The sequence below is a fragment of the Neopelma chrysocephalum genome, unplaced genomic scaffold (assembly GCF_003984885.1).
Source record: "Neopelma chrysocephalum unplaced genomic scaffold, ASM398488v2 Primary Assembly neopelma1_85, whole genome shotgun sequence".
Taxonomy (NCBI): Eukaryota; Metazoa; Chordata; class Aves; order Passeriformes; family Pipridae; genus Neopelma; species Neopelma chrysocephalum.
This window is the reverse complement of record NW_020897747.1, coordinates 2772663-2794466: the sequence shown is the minus strand read 5'-3', so window position 1 is coordinate 2794466 and position 21804 is coordinate 2772663. Positions and strand designations below refer to the sequence as shown.

Here is a 21804-nt window from a genome sequence, read left to right as displayed (position 1 = left end):
TACACGTACTGCTCTTTGAATGTCTTCCACATAAACTTTGACATACATGCATTAGCCATCCAACTTACATGTGCCTCAAGAGACTAAAGAGAAATCAGATGGGTATATTTGTGATTTTTGTGTTGCTTAAAAGAATAAAAAATAACACTTACTAGTGACTTGTTGACACCTAAGTTGTATTTGAAGTAGCAGGAGGGTAGTCCATGGTGTTCAAACATTGCTGCTTAGAAAATGTGATTATTCTGCTGAGTAACTGACAGCTGAGATGTGGGGGTTTGAGAGAAGAGGCCAAGGATGGCACAAGTCATTACTTCTTTTGTCTACAAAAGAGAGACATGAGAAAGATGTTAAACTCATCATGGCAGCAAATTGAAAATGGTCTCCTTGGATTTTAGGTTCTATCTAGCTTTAAAAGATGCCTAATTGGTAGCTTTACAGTTTGTTTTCTCTGGCACTATTTCTGTCTACCTATTCAGCCATAGCAACCTTTATGGCATTTTTTTTTTTGTCATGACCCTCCATGGAGGAGCTGATACTGATTTTCTTCCTTTCCTATGTCTCTAAAAGAAATACTGTTCAAAGAGGACAAGAGGAAATGGCCTCAAATTGCACCAGGGGAGGTTTAGATTGGATATTGGGAAAATTATTTTTCATTGAAAGACTTGTCAAGCACTGGAACAGGCTGCCCAGGGAAGTAGTGGGGTCACCATCCCTGTAGGTGTCCAGAAACCACATGGATATGGCACTTGAGGATACAGTTTAATGATGATCATGGTGGTGGTGTTGGGTTGATGATTGAACTTGATAATCTTAAAGGTCTTTTCCAACCTTGATGATTGTATTATTCTATGAAAGATTTAAAAAATATAGCTAGTTTAACTAGTGTACTCATTTCTTTATTTGCGTTAACATTTTCTGCTTCTACAGAAAGTGGTGATGCATGTCCAGAAGCATGTTTTCTAGCCTGTAGTAATAGTTGGTTTTAATAGCACAAAAGCAGCTGTTCCCATCTATTAATCTTCAGTGAGCAATGACCTGATGCTTTGTTCATATCACATATTATTTAGAAACAAAAGACGGATGTTCACAATCCAAATTAATATAACATAATGCATTTCTATATAAAATCATTATATGAAGAAAACATCAGAAATAGAATATCTAAATTTTGGCTCTCAAGCAATTCATCTTTCCTCCCACTGAGGCTGGCAGTCATATAAAATTACTCACTGAAGTCAGGTAGGTTAAAAATAAGCTGGATTACCACATTTAGTTTTTTTAATAAATAGTGTATGGAGAATAAAAAAACACTAAGAGAACTTAAACCCCCACGATTTTCTGCATTTTTTGAAAGGATTCCTCTCTTGTAAATTTTCAAAAATGGGGAATGATGTATTCAGCTGCATGAATCTGCTGCTACTAGAAGTCTTTAGCACAAGCAGGATGCTACAAGATAGAAAGTTCTGGTGGGGATCACCTCCACTACTCAGAAGGCAATTTCCACCCCTGTTTGCAATGATATTTTCCTCTTCAAGATGTTCGTTCCAGTACATTTAATCCTGATTCCACCTGTGCCAAAATGCTTTTTTTCCTGTGTTGACCATAGACTTCAGCACCCTCACTGCTGTGAAACTAATGAGAAGGACAAAAACCAAGCTCTATCACTATGTAGAGTTTTGTTGCTTAGTTTTTAACAGAAAATATTAGAGTCGTATTCAGTGCTTAACTTGATATCAGAATAGAGGTAAGTGGATGAATTATGCTAAGGTTGTAGACAGCAGCAAATTTGGTCTTTTATCTTCTACAGTACATTTCTGTTTCAAAAAGGTTTCTGGTCCAAAATCCTATATTGTTGGGCCATGAGTCCTACGTAAGGTAGGACTAAGAATGAGGAAAAAAAGCTTTTAATGTCATCTGCCAGAAAAACTTAACAGAAATGTGGGAACACAATCACCTCAACTACAAGTATAAGCAGCATTTTCTTCTGCATCTTCCTAAAGTAGAATTAGGAATGAGCATGGATTGATGGGAGTTTTGACTCTCTTAGAGAATGAAATGGCAGCTTGGGATACAGAGTTTTGATATGGTTTTTCTGTTTAGCCGTTTGAAGGTCTGGCATGTAGAGATTTGCATTTATGGAATTCACCAATGCAGGATCATGCATTTGTCATTCCAGTATTAGATGTTTAAAATTTAGAGGAAATTTTATATTAGGTTAAATATCGTGTTCTGGAAGCCCTCTTCTCACAGTGACTAAGTCTATATAGTCAAAAAGTCAAAAGCATCTCTTAGTCCCAGCAGTTTGTGGTTATTCACAAAACAAAAAGGTTGTTTAGTGGATTGGAGGCCTATGACACAAACCACAGGAGTCTATGTGAATACAGACATTTTATATAAAAATAGCTAAACGTTGAAGATAAGTGAAAAAAAAAAGAGTATGGTATTCTTTGTACTGTCTTCAGGTACTATAATATGGAACTGAATTAAGAAAAAAAATCCACTTCTACTCTTTGCTTGTATCTTGGTTTCTAAGAAACAGTGGGTCACAAGTTCATAGCAAAACTCTGTGATAAGAAGCTGTAATTTAAGATTATTCAGACAAAGAAAAGGTCTCATGTGCTAAATTCCAAAAGAAAATGTGATTCTGTTTATGCTATACAAAGTAAACAAAGGTTTACTTTTTTGAATGAGGGGACTGTCAAGAAATCCCATTTTGCAGTAGTAGTGGTGTTTTGTTTTCTTTAATTTTTTTTCTTTTAAGTATTGAATACAGATGACACAATTTCTTGTGGGTTTTTTTAATAAAATACCTTATTATAGAATCAAAACACTGTTAACTAAAGTGCTGGAACTTCATTTTAGTAGTAGGTAAAGGACTTCTGAGTACATATGAAATATAGAAGGAGATCATAGCACAATAAGGTATTCAAGAAAAGCTTCATACTGCTTTTTCAAGAGATTGTTAGAATACTCAGAATAAACACTCTTTTAAGACTTTTTTCCCCCAAAAGTGATTTGCAAATTTCTTTTCCTTCGTTTAATGAACGCTGTTTATTGAACAGTGTTCAAAATAGTCTGACCACTGAGTAAATAAAATGTGCCTGTACTTGGGCTTAGTTGTGAACTTAGATTAAGTTCACTCGAATCAGAATATATTTGAAATAAGTCCTGTGCTACTAAACCAGAAGTGGATTGCCACAGGAAAAACTTAATTGAGGAACTTGGCAAAAACCATATTTAAAAACATATTTAAAAATTACTGTTCCAGTTATTTTTTGACTGCCAAGCAAGATGTGCTTCTCAATATGCTGTTAGTTGTTGTGCATACATATAATTTTCTTTTTGCTTTTTTGTAGATTAGACCTGTATTACAAAGTATGATTTCTAGGACAAGTAACTGTAGATTAAAACAAAAACCTTGAACTAAAATTAGGAACCTTTTAATAGATATATTTGTATTCCATAACCTACTTATACTCAAAATAATCTTAAGTGAAGGACTTGGAGTTACACTTCAAGGAAAGTGTCAAGTATCAGTAGACATTTAGATGTCTATAATTTTATGAGAGAAAAAAAGAAGAAACTTAAATGTAACGTGATTAACCTCCAGAGAGAGATTATTTGGGTGGCTGTGGGATTTCATAAGGTTTTGACAGGATATCTATTCAGCATATTTAACATTTTTGATGTTTTTTCCTTGACTGCGTAGAGAAGACTTTTATAGTAGGTTAAGTTCTATCCCATCTTGAAATTCCTGACCATTAAAACTCTTTTTATTATCCTTAGCAGTGATTAAAATAAGTTAGTCAAATTGTCTTCTTTATAAAAGAGATTTTTTTTTCTTGCCTAACAAAGTTTTCTTTCCATCCTGCACAACCACTATGTAGTCAAATCTGTAGTAACCAGTTTTATTAACTGCAGTTTTGTTCCTAAGCCTCGTGGTTACACTGTGTTGCTTTGCCTAAATGTAAGTTCACTATCCAGCAAAATTAATCCTAATTTGCTCAAGTGGAGTCAGAGCAAAGTAGCTTTTTTAAAATGAAAAATAAAAAGGCAAGGCTCTTTCTGAGGTTTTACAAATGTACAGAGAATTCTGCATATTTAATAAACTTAATCTAAACTCTTTTTTAGATCTACTATGCAACAAAAATATCTGAACTAGTAAAAAGAATAGGAATAACTTGTGGTATCTTAATCTGTTTAAATAGAAGGCATTTTGTGCTTATTCAGCATCTTTTCCTGAGAACTTCGAATTCAGGCATCATTTAATTGATCACCTTATTACTTTTACAGATATTGAAGAGATACAGCAGTTTGATTTATACTGTATTCCTTTATCTCTGTGCTTATTTTATCTATTTGCAAGGATTAATGACAATTCTGTTGCTTTCACTGATGTCAGTGATAGAGTCCCCCTGCATGCTCTTGTGTAACATAGTTTTTGACAATGATGAAGGAGTTGCTCTGCATTCTTATTTTTGTGAGGATTTTTTCGGGTTCACATGCTATGAATTTATTTTATGGGGTAAGGAATATTTATAAAATTTATTTCTGATGTGCTATCTGAACTTTATATCAGTATGTTTGCCTTCCTGATGAAATGTGAAAAACCATTTGTTTCCAAAAGATGTTTCTAGAGAAGATAGGCATGGCATGATTTACGAACTTTCAGCTGTCCAGCAATATACTGATTTTGTCAGGCTCTTTTAAACAAACCTATTTCACCTTGTATTGAAAGACATGCCAAGAGTTCATGTAGCTCCTATGTCTAGCTCAGAGGACACTAACCTGCAAGTGAGGGCAGGCAGGTGTAATTTGTTGATGACATTTTCTTAAATCAGTGTTACTCGATCCTCAAATAAGCATTTGACTACAGCCAGCCTTCTTGTTCCAAATGCAATAGAAAAAGTAGGCAGTTTGTTTGTTTTTAATTTCTATATATCCCCTTTTAGATGGGGTCTATTTCTATATATCCCCTTTTCCTAAAGGGGTCTTGGAAACCCCCTTCTGGCTATTGAGAAATTAGATTTTGAAGCATCATGGAATTCATTTCCCAATTGACTGAAGATTCTCAAAAAAACTTGTAATGGCATTTCTTTTTGATTGCAGTTGATTCTGTCTTCATTTTCTGAGTGCTAAATTCAATACATTACAATGCCAGAGCACATTAGTTATTTAAGGGAAAAAAAAAACTTGGCTTGCAGTTGAATACATTAAAAAATCAGTCCCATTTTGTACCTCCTAATGGCTAAGAGAGGGAAATGATTTGATGACTTCTTTACATTTTATGGCTTTTTTGTCTGATAAATTGTGGAAGTCATTTCTTTTCTTTGGGCTTTTACTCTGAATGACCAAATAGACACAAATAGTTGCAATCACCAGTTGTTGACTTCAGATGTTTTTCACCTTAGATTGGAATGGTTTTTTTACATTTAAACCTGCTATGAATAACTTCTGAACGGTTTTAAATTTTTTTGCTTTCCATACTGCCTTATAATAATTTTTTGTTATAATTTAGCAAGTAATATATTCTCCTGGGGGGGAGGGGAGTAGCATCCTTTTGATGAAAGGAGGTTTTTGGCCAAATTTCCAAGATAGTCGGTAGAGAAACTGCTGTCTTTCTCAAGAAAAATTTAAAAAGACACAGTTTAATTGAAAAAAAAGTCCTAAGCCTTTTAGTGTCTAAAAAAATCTTAAACACTTCTCAGTTTGAATATGCAAAGATGAAGGCATGCAATATCATCACTTTGTATTTTTGCTTTAAAAATAACTAAACATCAAAACCCACTCTTTTAGTTTTTTACTAAACCTAATAAAAGATTTAGTCTGTCAGATCTGAAATTACTTATTTTTTAATTATTCTAATTTTATCTTATGTTTTCATGTGAGAAATCTCTTCATCTGAGAAAACTAAGAGCAATTTAAGGAATAATATTTTACATCTTGTACACTTGTGAAAGAAAGATCTCTTTAAATGCTTAGATGCTTAAAGAACTACCCTATACGTCTGATAAAGAGTTCGGTTTTTGAGTCTCAAAATTTGCGGCTTTACCCACTGTAAAATTTGTAGGCTATTTATTTCTTAGTAATGTATTATAGTTAGAAATTAACAGAATAAATGAAATGAATGAAAAGGAAACTGATAAGTATGACACGTTATCTTCTCTCCAAATGTTCCTATTAATGTTTTCACTGGAATTTTTTAATTTAGTTAGTATAAAAGTTTCAGTTTTTCACACAGATTACATGGAGAAAATGAAATTTGTGCTACTGTATTTCATGAGTTTACATGGAAATGCTTTGGTTCAGCATGTTTTTTTGGCTGAAAATACTCTCTACTATGCACATTATTCCTGAATGATTCCAAAAGCAGGCTGTAAAAATTCTGTACTATGGTTCAGTATTGGCATGAAAGATTCAGGCACAGCAAGACTCTTGTTAATTGTTTAAGATTCTGCTCAGTCCCTAATGAGAAAAAATATCCTGTCTTTCAGTGTTAATCTTCTGTGTTGCATTTTCATTATCTACTTGTATAAAACAGAATTATGGTTTTCCAAGCTGTCTTTATGCTGTTAGTTTCTGATTATTAAAGACAGCTTTAGTATGATTGTTTGAGAGGTATTTATTACAGATAAACAACAAAAAAAATCAGTCCACTTTTCAGGATGAATGCTTTAAACACAAGGAATAATGAAATACAAGCACTGCAGAGCTATTCTACCAGGGTAAAAATGGCTAAAGAACAAATACAAACCTTTAAATTGTGAAGGTTGCCATAGGATTTGTGTTGGTGTAACCAAACTAAATTTTGTTTTCTGCATCAGAAAATCAGCCTGTTTACTGTTTCCCAGATTTTTTTTGGGGGGGGGGGGGTTATTAGGATAAATATCCTACTTCTGGCATGTATATGTCAATCCAGAAGGCTAAGGAAATGACACTTGGGATGTCCAGGTTGTTTGACTGTGTGACACGGTGTTGCTTTTCAGGAAAAAGTAACTGTCTGATTAGCAGTCACCTGATCTCAGTTCACAGTTGAGTGAAATTCTCTGTTTTTTGCTATGACTATAAGTTCCAGAAAAAAAGATAAAATCACATTTAGGCTTGGGTGAATTGCTTTTTTTGAATGGGAAGTGGCTGAAAAGAGCATTTCTGTAATCACCAGGTTAAGCCTCTAAAATGCCAAGGAAGAGCTGAGGGCAGGCTGTGGTCTGGGGCAACTGCTCAAAAAATTGTGATGTGACGAGTGTCTAATTTTACAGAAATGTCTGCCAGGGTGATTTGGTATACTGGTCTTTACCAGAACAAATTTATATCCAATATTGGTCTGGTAAAATGCTTATCTAATTTTTATGAATAGTGGGAATAGCTGATCTTGCTTTAGACGGTACATACGTCATGTAGGCTTATATATGCGATTTAGGTGGTTGATGGTTGATTCCTGCATATTTTGCCTATGCAAATTCCATATCTTGGTGACATAAATCCTGAAAGTATGTCTTTTCTGTTTACCTTTTTTGTATGTCTCACAGTCCTTAGTACTGTGTTAATACACGTTTTTTTCTTTTCTGTGCTATTATGGTACTATAAAAAATAAGTTGGTTTGGAGACCAAAGAAAGATAAATCGCAAGATAAACCAAGAGGGATGAAAATAAAATCAGTGAGGTATATATATGAGCAAATTGGTCCAATAAGACTGATTTATTACGAAGGTTAATTGTGTTGCTATACAATGACAGTTCCATTTTTGCATGTCCTTTCAAATTTTTCCTTCTTTTCTTTTTTGTACTTTTACTTTTATTGCTCATGGCTTTACAGAAGTTCTTTAGCTTAATTTTAATGCTACTCAATTAGTGATATTGCAAAAGTGTTATTGGGCACATCTGTCTGCTTTTGCATTGCCTTTCTCAAAGGTTGAATGTGTGTATTTCCTATAAAAGTAATTGTTGAATGCTCAAAGTGTATCAGGGGCTTCTAGCTAAATACACATTTCCAGAAAATTAAATGACTAGACAGTTTTGCAATATTACTAATGTAGAAAATAGTCTCTGTAGGGCAGTTCTTATATGAGTAGACTAATGGATAATATAGGTGAACATTTACAGTGAAATTGAGCATTAAAGTGTTGGATCTAATATAAGTTTATACTTGGTATTTCTTGCTTAGCCTAGTTGCATGAGAAAGACTATATCTCCTTTTTTTTTTCTGACGGAACTTATGCCTTGCATATTACCAAAATTAACAAAGTAGTACACCTTAGTATTTAATACCATTGTCACAGCTTCCTTTTAAAAACATCAGCAAGATGTCTTAAAGTAATTATCCGTGTGCAGCTACTGGTTTAACAATCTTTCATGTAAGCAAACATATTAAAGTACCATTTGTAGTGAGATCTGTTTGAGAGAAAAATTGTTCTTGCAGCTTTGTGTTGGAGATGAGGGCTAAGCAATAAGTATTTTTAAATTCAATTGTTTAAAATGCATGCTTTGTGGAAATAGTGGTGGGTATTCTTTTGTTGTCAGCATCAGCAAGAACATTCATTTGCTGAGCTAGCAACTCAGAATCAATCATACTGTGGATTTATTATTAAATACATTCTGTAGTATTGTGATTTTGCAGTGTGGATTTACTCTACTGGATTGTATTTTTTTCATATAATATTTCTGTTCCACTTACAATCTGCATGTTGTACAAAAGAGTATCGTGAGCTGCTATTTCCCTAAAATAAGAGTAGATATTGCCAGGGTGCTTTTTTTCTGGTTGTTTTTAAAGCTCTGATAACATAATTTCATTTAATATGTTAAAAAACCCTGAAAGAGGTTTAAATTCTGTATTTTAATGATGTTTTTTATTGTAAGCAAAAGAGTATTAATTTATTTAAAATATGTAATTATTGATAACAAGTTTACATGGTAATTAAGTGTTTAAAATAACTGTTTAAACAAAGGCATGTGTGCATAATACAAACCCATGTTGGAGATGAATGTACACAGTAATATGGGAAGACTCTTGAAGTTGGGCTGAACTCACTGTTTCTATCCAAGGGTGCAGCACAGAGTATGTGGAATCATGGAATCATTTAGGTTGGAAAAGACCTCTAAGATGATCGAGTCCACCCTTAACCCAGCACTGCCAAGCCCTACACTAAACCATGTCCCCAAATGGCACATCTACCCATCTTTTAAATCCCTCCAGGGGTAGTGACTCCACCGCTTCCCTGGGCAGCCTGTTGCAATACTTGACAACCCTTTCAGTGAAGAAATTAAAGTGTGGGACCTCAAAAAATGTAGAAAATATGAATTGCATCTCTTGTGCTGAGTTCTGCCAGCTGACAGTGATTGGTACAAACTATGCTTTTAAAACTAATTCCAAGACTTGGCATATTTCTACTGGCATTAAGCTGTGAGAGATACTACCTTGGCTACAGTTTTAACTGTTGACTTACAGTACAACCAGAAGAGAAAGCATTTACTGAGAGTAGTTAAGCAGAGAAAACCAAGTAGAAAATATTGAAGAAAATAGGTAAAGAGGAATATGGAAATATCAAGGTAAAGGAAGAATGTAAATCTTTTGCTATTGTAAAATCAAATGCAGCTTTAAGTTAATATTTATTAATTAATAAATATACTTCATATTCAGAAGTTTTAATTTCTTTTTTGTTATTCAGAACTAGGCCAATGGAAAAAAAACCTGCAGTGAGACAAAAAGATTAATATCAATATTAGTATTTTTTTCCATTGAATGTACTACAGTATTCTCCTGCTTCTGCTACTGCATTTGTTTGATCACATGTATTCACATTTGCTTCAGTAACAGCAATGATAGTTTATATGTTTGTGGTTTTCCTTGGTTGCTCTCCAGACGGAGAGCCACAGATAGGTAGGAATCCATTTTTCATTACAGACTTGCAAGCCTGAGATTAATTAAAATATGCTTTCATTGCTCTGAAACAAAAATTGTCTGGATGAGATTTTAAAAATGTAAATACAAAGGTGTCCTTTTTCAAGGTGTTATCCAGGGAACAGTTAAATCACTAGGAAATTTCTCAATGAGAGTAATTTATCTTCATCCTTTAATAGAAGAAAATTAGCTGCTGGGCTTGTCGGAGCTAGCTGTTTCATTGACAAAGAATCCAGAAAACAAATATCTGAGACTTCTGAACTCCTCCTTTCTTCTCCTCTTCCATCCATACTGACCTTAGCACTAGAGAAGCTTCATATATGTCATGAAAATGCAGGTGAGGTAGAGCAGCCATGTTGGTGTCTTTGGTGATGTGAATACGTCCTTTCGGTGAGAGAGACCAAATTATGCACGTATCTGTTATTTGTGTGGGCTGTAAATACAGACAGGTCAGAATTTAGACAGGGGTCTATGGGAAAATTAATTTTTTTCAGATTTTTGTGTTAGATAATGACTCTCCAGAATCCTGGAAATTCCAAAGACAAAGTGTAAAACAAAGTGCAGTTTAAATGGAAGGAGTCTCCTGGCTAGTTCACCTGTGGATTGCTGTGTGAGTGAGCACATAGAACACTAAAGGGCCCTGTATAGGTGCTGATTTGATTTAGATGTCCCTGGGGACAAGTACTGCTGAAAAGTTTGATTTATCCATCATTTCATGGACTGGGTATACAAGTCATGTCTGAACTGACAAAGGAAATGGTTTTCCACAAAGTCTGATATAGCTACATCTGTTACTTTTACTGTATAATCCATTTTTCTTCCCAAATCTTCGTTCACAGAGCCTAGCCATGATGACGATGATGATAATCCATTTTTACCTCTTTCCCCCCCCAAAAGGTGATAAAGATACACGGTGTCCAAAGGCTTTTGTAGCTTTGGGCTTAAATAATTTTACTAAAAAAGCTACTCAAGTGAAGGAAGTTCCACTTTCACATTTGTGATCTACTTCCTATTAAGTGAGCAATAATTGTGGGAGTAACCAATTAAGGTTAGGTGGCAATAGCTTCTATATTTGTCAATGTATTGACACTTTTTGGAATATGATTTGGAATTCACCCTATTAGTTCCTTTATAACTTTTGTGCTGTCTTATAATGATTCATTGCCATTAAGAGCAATTAACCATAATCAGAATAAGCTGTTAAGAATATATTCTTTATTTTTCACTGAAAGTGTAGCAAAGATTTACACAATTAAAATTAGCTTTTGTGAAGAGGCTTTTCCAGCTTAAAGTGCCTAAATAATCATTCTATAAATGTAGAGTGGAAAACATGAATGAATTTAGGAAAACATAACTGATTATATAGAAGCAACACTTCAATGAACACTTATTGTAGACTGTCAAGATGACAGCAAAATTGCAAAATGTAGGACTCTGTGTAGGTATTTTTCAGGAGTGTTGTGTTATGAAAGAGGGAAAAACATCACACATCACTATGTGCTGCATAGAAATTTCTAGTATATGTTTCTTGCAGACACTTTGAATGCCTAACCCCTCCTTAGTGAGAATTGCTCCTTCAGCTTCAGCTGGCTATTTAATAAGCTCTGAGGGCAGAACAAAGTCTGAAGTCCTGACATTGACATATTCTGTCAATACTATCTTACATTTAATTGTGGTTCTATTCTGTCTATTACCTTTTTCTCCAGTTTTTTTAGGCTGTGGCAGACAGGTGAAAGTGTGTATGTGATGGGGCACTCACAGAAGGATTCATTGCGTGTTATTCCTTACCAGTAGAATAAGAACATTAAAACTCAATCTCTCTGTTAGCAATTCAATATTAGATTAGAAAGTTGAGAATAAATTTTTATCTTATACAAGGTCACCACTTAGTATCATATCTGTTCCCAAGCAGGACCCCATATATTAAATCTTTTATCTTAGCCATAATAAAAACTTCAATGAAAGCATAATATGATCATCAAGGTAGGTTCAGAGTTACTTTGTATTAAAGAAAGACTTTGAGTGTACTGTGAATGTTTGCATTCTAGTATGATGAGGAGATGTACTGACACATTTCCCAGAGAGACATTATTAAGTTTTGAATGCTTGGTTGGGAAAAAAAGATGGCTGCCCAAACAAGATAATAAATCAAGTAAACATGGAAAGAAAAAGCAAAAAGAAAGATCAAGGATTGGGAGTGTGAAGGTTTGTTTTGAGGTGAGAATCTCTGAGGCAGTGAGAGTAGCAGTGAACAGACCACTGTGGAGAGAATTACTTCAGCCACTGAGTTTAACATGGAGTACAATAGTGATGATGTTCCTGTGATTCTCCTTCTGTTCAAATTTCAGGAGCTTGTAAAGTTGCCTGTTTCTTGCTTCTATGACATTCTTGTTGTAGACTAGTAGTATTAACCCTGTTTAAATGTTTTCAACGTTCTCTTTTTGTTCGCTTTTGTCAAAAGGAAGAATTCCAGTTATATTAGATGTTTTACCAAACATGCAATAATACTTTAATTAGACATTTGAAACTAAATGAATTTTGTCATTGGTTAGGATTTCACCCTGACCAGAAAATACCTATTATTGATAATTTTCTCTCTTGTGCATTGAAATAGTAGATTTTAATGGCTATTCTCAAACTGCTGTTATTTATGGTGTGGAGGAGAGCCCTTAATGACACAGGAATAGTTTTTAACTCTGCAGAAAATAAACTAAATTATGTGCTAGTGAAATTTTCTGGAAAAAAAAACCTTATTATTGACGTAGTAATAGATATATATTTTAAGGCAGCTTGCAGGAAATATGTTTAGGATGAAGTATTAAAATCTATGAAACTTCCTTTAGTTTTAGGGTTTGATATGGGTGAAAAAAATCTCACTTTTCCGTTTTGATTTTACAGCTTGCACATGCAGCGGACATGCAAATATATGTCACATGCAAACAGGAAAATGCTTCTGCACAACTAAGGGAATCAAAGGAGATCAGTGTCAACTGTGAGTACAATTACATTTAGCCCAAAGATATTGCAATTCGTGACTGGTGTATAATCACTTTTTTCCCTGGTTTTGTGTGGGTTTTTTGTTTGTTTGTTTGTTTGTTTGTTTGTTTTTAATTTTATGTTTGACCTGACAATGTTTTAGTGGTGAATCTAGTGTTCCCTACATTTCTTAGGAAATTTCAGCATTACTTACTTTTGTTAAGAATTACATCACAAGTACTAGTAACGTTTTGCAGATACTACAGACTTAAAAAAAATAAGTAACAAGAAACTGGATGGTTATCTGTAGTTGTCTTTCTTTTTCTTAGGTTTTTAAAAAATTATAGTAAGTAAAAAATGTATGTGAAATTGGTAATTATAGTCAGTACATTCTTATCTTGATAAGAATCTACAGTTATAAGATTTTTAGAGTTTTGGAACCTTACTAAAAGTGTACAGTGTTTCAAACATTTCCCCACATCTTTAAAGCTAGACCAGAGGAATGTGTAGACCTGTCATGGAAAGCACAATTAGTGTATCTTGTTTTGTACTGGAATAGTTTATTGTGTTTAGAGGAAGAGTTAAAATAGATAGGTAGAGCATAAAAAATAGAGTACTAAGAACAATAATGTACTGAAGTGGAGCAACTTGTCAAGTAGGAGAAATAACACATTGAAGTTAATTATGAACAGCTTTAAAGATGTTTCTTTCAGTTCATTCTATCCTGTTATTTAATAGGAACCTTATTCCTTTCACAATTATAGTTATTTTAATAGTATCTGGCAAAAAAATTATCTTAGCAATGTTAGTTAGAACTGGGGAAAAGGCATATAAATACAGCTTATTCCTTTCCAGCAGGGAGAGGTGCCAAAAGGTTACGTTCTGCCTGCCACAAAGCATCTACTTTCACCAGATTTGTGAATTTGTCGTTGATACACTTAATGAACTGGCTTCAATCCTACCCTTAATGCTTTCCTTGATAAATAGGCAAGGAACAAGATTTTCTGGTGCAGAGGCTGTGTGTATATTCGTGAGAAAGCTGGGCTGGCAGGTGTACTGTTTCTATGCCACCTGTGGGACTTTCTGTCCAGACAATTGAAGAGTCTCAGGATAAGACAGGAAATCAAGATTAGGACTAAGTGATGCATTTTTATAATGACAAAAACTGGAGTGATAATATCTTTAAACTCTGAATTAAATCTTCGCTAAGTTTTTTTTCCCTCTTTTTGTGTCTAAACAGTCAGTTCTAGATGCTAATGAGTGGTTTGATTACCAGCATGCTGTGGACTTATATCAATGCCATTCTACCTATTTATAAAGAATGGGAAGAAAAAACCCAGCAACTACTCCTCAACTTTGTAACACCTGAACCACAAAAACCAGTTTGTTTGCTCATAACTCCAATTCTCTATCAACTACCCTCCCCTTAGGGCATGTTTTATAGACCTTTTCCCTAGTCTGTATTTCATGTACCTATGTTGTTATTGTTTTCCTTTGTCTTGTGTCCATTTCATCATTGGTTTTTCCACTCTCATATGGACTTTTGACTCATATGCTTTAGTTGTGCTGCTCAGCTGTATCAATCTGCTGTCCTGAGTTTGTCTGTTGTATGAAGATTCATTTACTGAACTAGAAAAGAAAAGGTTTTCCTAGTCATGAATTTTCCTGGTCAGCAATTACAGCAAATCCACAAGACAGAAGAAATGGAAATTTGAATTTTGACTTTTCAAGGTTAAACTTAAAATTGCAATTTCAGACTGAAAATCACTTGTTATTTTTAGACTGAAAATCCCTGTTTTTGTCACATCTAATACAATCCCCTTCTAGATTCATACATAGATCAAAGTCTTATCTGAGGCAAGCTGTAATGTTAAAGCATTTGATATTCCAAGTGTTGGGAATGTTGATATGAGGTATTTTTTACTTAATCATGATGAGCCCAGTCTTTGAGTTTTCAGTTTTTTGTTAAACTTTGGTGTGCCATTTACTCCATTACCTGGGATGTTTCAAGGGGAATTCCAGCAAAATCTGTAGCTCTTGGTGGGTTTAGCCACTGCCTCTTGTCTTATGTAACTGCCTGAAAATTTTAGCTTGCTTCTGTAAGGACAGGTTACAGCCCTCAACTAGTTCTCAAAGTGCTGGATCATTAGGTTTCTAAGGAGAACAATAAAATAAAACTCCCACTTCAACATTAAATATATGTTGTAAATGTACTAATTTTCTGCTCTACATGTAGTAGTTATTGCCAGATCTGTCAAGGATTTGAGATACTTTTATTTCTGTAATTCATGTTTCTGGCATCAATCATTTTTGCTTAAATTGCAGCTTTCATTTAAACAATATGTCTAATATCAAAGCTTCAGGACATGACCCAAATGCAGTCTAATGGCTTAAACTCTCAGAAGGCACTTGAAACATTTGAGATCTAAAATGTGAAGAAAAGTAAAATGTGGATTTTGGCAGTATTGTATGTCAATCTCAGTCTTTTTGTTGATTTTTTTCTTTTTTTTTCTTTCTTTTTTTCTGCGGTAGGCTCACTTTCTCTGCTTTCTCTGCTTTGGTATATTCAGTGTATGATATGTAAAGTTCATGAGGCTCTCTGGGATCTTTCAGAGTTGCAGACTCTGTAAATGAAACTACATTTTTTGTAACGATTGTTACTTCCAAACATTACATTTTATTCAGGAACTTGCCCAACTTTGTAAAGATAGAGAAGAACTACAGTCTGAATGTCCTGTATCATTCCTACAAGGTAGTGTTCTTAGGAAAGAAAGGAGAATGAGGTAGTGGCTAAGGGAGCAGCTGCAAGCCACTTGCAGAGAGCTTTTGGTACTTTATTGTGGGTAAGTTGTGAAGGTGTGAGATCTGGAGGACACTGCAATATTGGTATTGCAATGTAAAAGTGACTATGTTAGCAAGATATCTCTTGCCAGGAGCTGCATTAAAAATTATACCTGCGATTTTCTTGGGTGTTCTGTTCCCATGAAATCTGCCTTTTATCTTTTTGAGTTCAGTACTAATTATCGGGAAAACAGGAAGCGGTTTGGGCACAAGGGTTTCTCTTTCATGAGAATTAAGTAATTTTGCTCTTGGCTTCTAACTTAGGATCTTCCATAACTAACTGTATGCACATGTAAATATGTCTTTTGATTTGGCAAGCTCAACAGACCAGAATTCTCTCACCACTGGGATTCAGTTGTTTTCTAAGGTTTTTTATTGTCATTACATCCTCTTCAGGCTACTTCCAAAAATGCAAAATTCAGAGCAAAACTGATCTTTGTTACAACTTTTCAGACACACTTGGCTCTAAAATAGGAATGTAAGCAGTGTCCCTGTCTCTTCTGCCCAACTGGTTTATGTTATTACGCATGCTGGATATAGATTTAATTAAGTTGTATCTGCTTGGTTTCCTATTTGAAAAACATATTGTGCTGGATTTTCTTTCAAAATAAGTGAATCAAAATACCGTGTTTATAAAAATTGTTCCTCCAGTGCCATGGCCATGCCATTCAGTGATTGGCATTTGAATAATCTGTTTTTCTTGGTGCACATTATATCAGTGAAGCAGCGGAACAGGGCAGGCTGCCCAAGTCTTTCACAGATGACATGCCAATGAGACCCATTTTGAATTCCACTGCTCAGGATGCATTTGTTATAAAATGCTAGTAATTTTTGATACCGACTGTTGCTGTAGTTGCAGTTGTGTAGGGATGTACAGGTAAGGTAATGCTTCTATGTGCTATTTTTATTATAGTAAAGTAACATAGCTGAAAAGAATATATAAGTTTGCAAGTTCCTAAGGTCTGAAATAGATCCATAAAGATTTAAAGCTAAATATAAGCTGCAGACAATCATTCTGTCCTCAGTTAGATGTTGAGTCTGGACTGAGATGAATTTAGGAGTGGGAGTGATGCTAATGTTTACCTATACAGGAAAAAGAGAAACAGGCATAGACTGTGTCCCATTGGAGAGTTACTGGGAAGAAGAGAGGAAGGGAGGTCGTGATTACCATAAAATTGCTTTATTGTTGAGCCTGATTTTCTGTTATCGAGCAAAGTTATAACCTGAGTTTCTATGCTTGTTTTTAGAAAGAAGGAGGGGACAAAGGGCCTTGAGGGTTAGGCTGACTTTACATCTTGCCTAGGGCTACCTTTAAAGCAGAATTGCACGTATCTGTGTAGCACAATGTTTTGCCTTAGTCTCAGACAGTGTCAGAATAGATTGCAAAGACTTACACTTTAAGGGATTTCCCCCCACCTCCACTTTAGGCTGTTGAAAATGATGGGGCTGTGCTGCGTTACATCCTTCAGGATGTGCAGTGAAGGCACCTGGATTGCTCCTCTGTGTCCAGGACTAGAACTGCAGTCAAGAGTTAGTGAGGCTGAGTAATATCAGTCACATAAACCAGAAATCAGTGTGAACAACTCTTCTTATAAAGCACCAGCCCAGTGGGAGAGGTGCTTGCAGTTGCACCATCCCTTGGCATTGCTTCTTTGAGAAGATGTTAAAGGAGACTGGAGAATTTCTTGTAAGACAGTGCTGTTCAAATTCCAGAAAAAACTTGTAGGAGGTTGCTGACAGTGGAGAGCAAGTTCTTTGCAACATATGGTTCTACCAGCCATTTATCTCTCCTAATCTGCATAAACATAATACTCCCATAGTCCATTCTTTGTGTCCATATAAAATGATGGGGTCTCCAAAAATCATGAATACATTTAGTTTGATTATCATTGTCACTAACTTGGCTAACTCTGTTAACCATGGATATAATTATTCTGTTCTTTTCATGCTGCTGGGGTTGGATTATAAACTGTCGTTATTCATGGGAGCCATAATTAACCTCACAAATCATAGATTGCCCTGTATAGGATGGCATTTGTGAATCACTCTAGCAGAGTACTTTTTACTGTTCCTTATTAATGAACTGCTGTGATAAAGCCAGGCCCTGTGTGCCTGATCTAACCATTTTACCTCTTCAATATTTGCTCTACTTGCTGTCAGATTCCAGGTATTTTTCAGATAATAACAGCTTGTCCAACTGTTGTCTTGTATGTCTCACACCTGCCCAGTGAATATTCTGATCCAGCCATTTTTGGCCAGAGAAACTGTTTACACTTAGTCCAATAAATGGCTTCGGTCTGTAACTCCCCAGTCATACAAAACACATCTTGGTGACAGTACAGGTGGCTGAGAAGGTCTCCAACTGTGTTGTCCCAGGGCACTTAACTGCAACCTGTGTGCTGTATGAGCAGCTGTGGGAGTTGTTCTGGATTTGGGAATTCTGCTTGAGCAACTGGGCATCAAACAATTTGATGGTAGATAAGCATCACAGCTCCTGTGTCTCTTTATGGATTTGGTCTCTGATCCACTCAGTTTTCATGCTTTTCTTGTTTCATTGCATCCTCCTCTTAAGGAGACAGTGAAGTCAGAGTCTTCTCCCTGGGCAGTTGTCCCTCTTTGAAGTCTGTTAAATCTTTCTTTACAGACTTTACACCATAAAACTAGCTCTTGAAGATTTTTTTTTAAGAATTAAAAAGCTTATTTTTTTCCTAAATCTCAAAGGCGACAATACTTAATCCTCCATCACCTCCTAACCCAAACCCACACTTCAATTTTTGAAAGTCAGAATATTTGCTGCAGGCAGGGGGGAAAAATAACACGTATTTCCAGTGGAGTATGAAGTTAGTTGGCCCTTCCTACTGCTTTGGTTAAAGAAAAGTGGTTCTCTTTATAGAACGAAAAGAAAGCAATCAATGGCTTTTCTGGCTACTCATCCTGCTGTCATCAGAAAAAAACCCTTCAGCTGAGTTGTGACTAAAAAACCCAGATATTTCAGGGACTTCTTTTTAAAAATTCTACTATATACTGCTCTATTGTAACTGATTAAATTCAGTGTATGCTATGTTACAGTAACAACCCTCTCCCTCACTATTATTATTGATGACTACTGCTATTGGATTCAGCTTTAAACAATTAACTATGGAGCATAAGGGGGAAAGTGATATTTCCCTTGTGGAAGGGGAATATTTAAGGAGATTTAAAAAAAAAATTCAGAGTAAACACTCCTACAAAACTTTATGGACGACAAAACATATTCAAGGTGAGAAAAAAATATTGCTAGTACAGTTTTTCATGGACTCTGTATTAAACCAAAGAATTTAACATATATTATTCTTTTTGCCTTCATGAAACACAAACACTGATGGGCTTTAGTATATGTACACATTTGAGAAATCAGTGGTATCAGAGTGATTTCAATTTTTTAGTCTTCCTAAGGAGATCTTGGCTACTGTATGATCAACCTTAAAAATGGTTATCAAAATGTTAGGTATCATTATTGGTCCTTTGTGCTGGAAAAGAACAGAGAAAGAAAGCCAAAGAGTTTCCTGACATGGCCTCATCCTTGCTGATCATAGTCTGTATCAGCACCTTAGACAGAGGCAGTTTTTCAGTTCTAGGGACAGGGAAGAAGGGAGAGAAGCGAAAAGAAGCAGTATTGCTGTCCCCTTAATCAAAACTTTTTTTCTTAAATTAGTTTTCGCTATGTAAAGCCATCAATTTTCAGTTGTTTCACAAACAAGCAGGTTCTTTTTATTAGTTTTCAGTTTAGGTGTGATGAATCAATCAAAATTTTCCAAGTTGTGACTGAAAGCAAATAAGAAGTCAATCAGGAGACAAGACTGAATGTCCTTCAGATTCCAGGAGCCACACATCCAAATATTCATGTGGCAAACAGTCGTAAGTACATGCTACTCACCTAACAGGAAGGAAAAGCTCTGTGAATATATCAAAGAAACCTTCCACCTCCCTTGACTTCCCCGGACTCCCACTTCTCCAGTGTGAAATGAGGTGTCTGCTGGGTGTGTAGCTCCATCCCAAGGTGTCCTGCTGTTGTTGCCTTGACTTGCTCCCCCCACAAGCCCTCTGGATTAACCAACTGCTTCTTTCCCTGGTGCAATGCAGCTGCTTAGAAATGGGCACCAAAGTGAGATGTTAAGTAGCAGATGCTGATAGACTATTCTGGTTGCTACACCTGGAGATATATTACTTGTTTATTAACTTCTTTGTACAGCTTCACCTTTCTCCTGTGGCTTCTACCAGGGATGAAATAGATATTTTCTGGTAGAAGCACTTAAATATATTCTAGTAAAAATCCTTAATGAAATTCTTTCCCTGACTCATTCATGGTATTACCATATTGAGGACCTAGCAAGATTTTTTTACAGTATTTTATTAGAGAGAGAGGAGAACTGGTTCATTTTCCTTAAATGATTATCAGCACAAATGAGGTTTGGTTGGCTGAATTTTAAAGAGAGTAGAGTTCTGTTGTAAAGAGCATTATGATTTAGTTACAGACATTGATTTCAACACACTGAAGTGGTATTTCATTATGTACTGTTAGGATTAAATACTCGGTAGTGGAAACTCCAGTTGTGAGCAAAACAAGTAAGAATTGTTGTGGGCCCCAGATATATTGGTACAGGTAATGTGGTTTCTTCTCATTTGAAACTTATCTATAAAAATGAGATCATTACAAAGGAGCCCCAGCTGTTTCTGCAGAGTAAGTTTTGCATGTTCATGTAAATTCTGACCTTTTTTTGAGGTTTGTGGCAGCGGACTTCATGGTGAGCTTATTAAATTTGATTATTAGTGGATGTCCCTCAAAACCCACCTTCTCTGTTTTTCTTGGTTTTGCTTTTTTGTTTTTTTTTTAATAAGGTAGTATCTTCCTTAAATGACAGCATTCACTGAGGCACAAAGCATTGATTCTCAGTAAATGATGAGCAGCACTTATTAGGACTTTTGCTTTTTAAATGACTGAAAATATTTTTTTCCATTTTAATTTAAAGAAAAATCCATTTAAATTGAAATGACTGAGGGATTTTTTGACCTGTTCTATATTTAATATATTTTTATATTATTAATAGCCATCATTTTCTGTCTGAGATAGTTGATTAAATATAGTCTGAACTTCGTTAAAATAGATTTTTTTAAAACTATAAAATTGTATTTAAATCCAGTAGGAAATATGTATAGGAATCACTTAAGTAAATTTATCTCTTGAACTATCAGGGAATTATACAAATAAAATAAAGCATTAGGATATTCCTGTCAAAATAACTATTTCCCTTACTACTTCAGTATGTGGAAAATTCAAAATATATGCTTAATGGGAGGTGAGTTGGAATTTAACCATCACAATATATATTCCTTTACTAAATGTAACTGATGTAGTACACTCCAAGTTTTCCTTTCTAAGCTGGACGTAGCAAGTGTTCAAGGAGAATTTACAATGAAAGTAATGTTTTTCAACAGAACCTCTTTTAAAGTTGTCATTTTAAAAGAAAATCAGGTCAAATGATTTGAAGATGATACTGATTGTATAACTGACAGTTAACTGAAAATATTAGCTGTTATAGAGTTGTTTTCTGTTGAAAACCAGGTTTGTAATACTACAGTAAGTATTTGGTAGCTTTAAAATCGTTGTCTTTCTGATGCTGCTTAATCCAGCCAATTGATCACATAATTTTGACAAGGACTGAGCAAAGGCTGAAGGGACTGTCTTTGTGTGTCTGTTGTCAGGACTTGTGCTATCCAAGTCAACACATTTCAGTGGATATACTTTTTATTTCAAGGGAAAACAGTCTTCCAAGGTAGATCCATCCTGAACATCCGCATTTTCCTTATTTTCAGAGCACAAGTTCAATGGGTATGGTGATCAAAACATTTTATTCTTCTTAATGAAATAAATCATGGATTTGACAACATAGGTTTTGTGAGTCTCAGGTTCTGAGTAGATCTACAGTGCTTGTGACTTTTCGAAGCTGTTGAAAATTCCTTCATTATTCTGAGATCTTAAGCTGCTGATAAAATAGTATCCCTTGTGCAGTGTAGACCAGAGCTTACAGTTTACATCTGATAGGCCATTA

General features: G+C 35.0%; 1 protein-coding gene across 6 annotated transcripts in view; it reads left to right on the top strand.

Annotated features, from left to right (window-relative positions):
- ATRNL1 (attractin like 1) overlaps nt 1–21804 on the top strand; it is a 531556-nt gene that overhangs the window by 188187 nt on the left and 321565 nt on the right. For all 6 annotated transcript variants that reach the window (XM_027692113.1, XM_027692108.1, XM_027692107.1 and 3 more), the window contains one exon: nt 12797–12890. In XM_027692113.1, coding sequence (XP_027547914.1) covers nt 12797–12890 — 94 coding nt within the window. The remainder of the gene's footprint in view (nt 1–12796; nt 12891–21804) is intronic.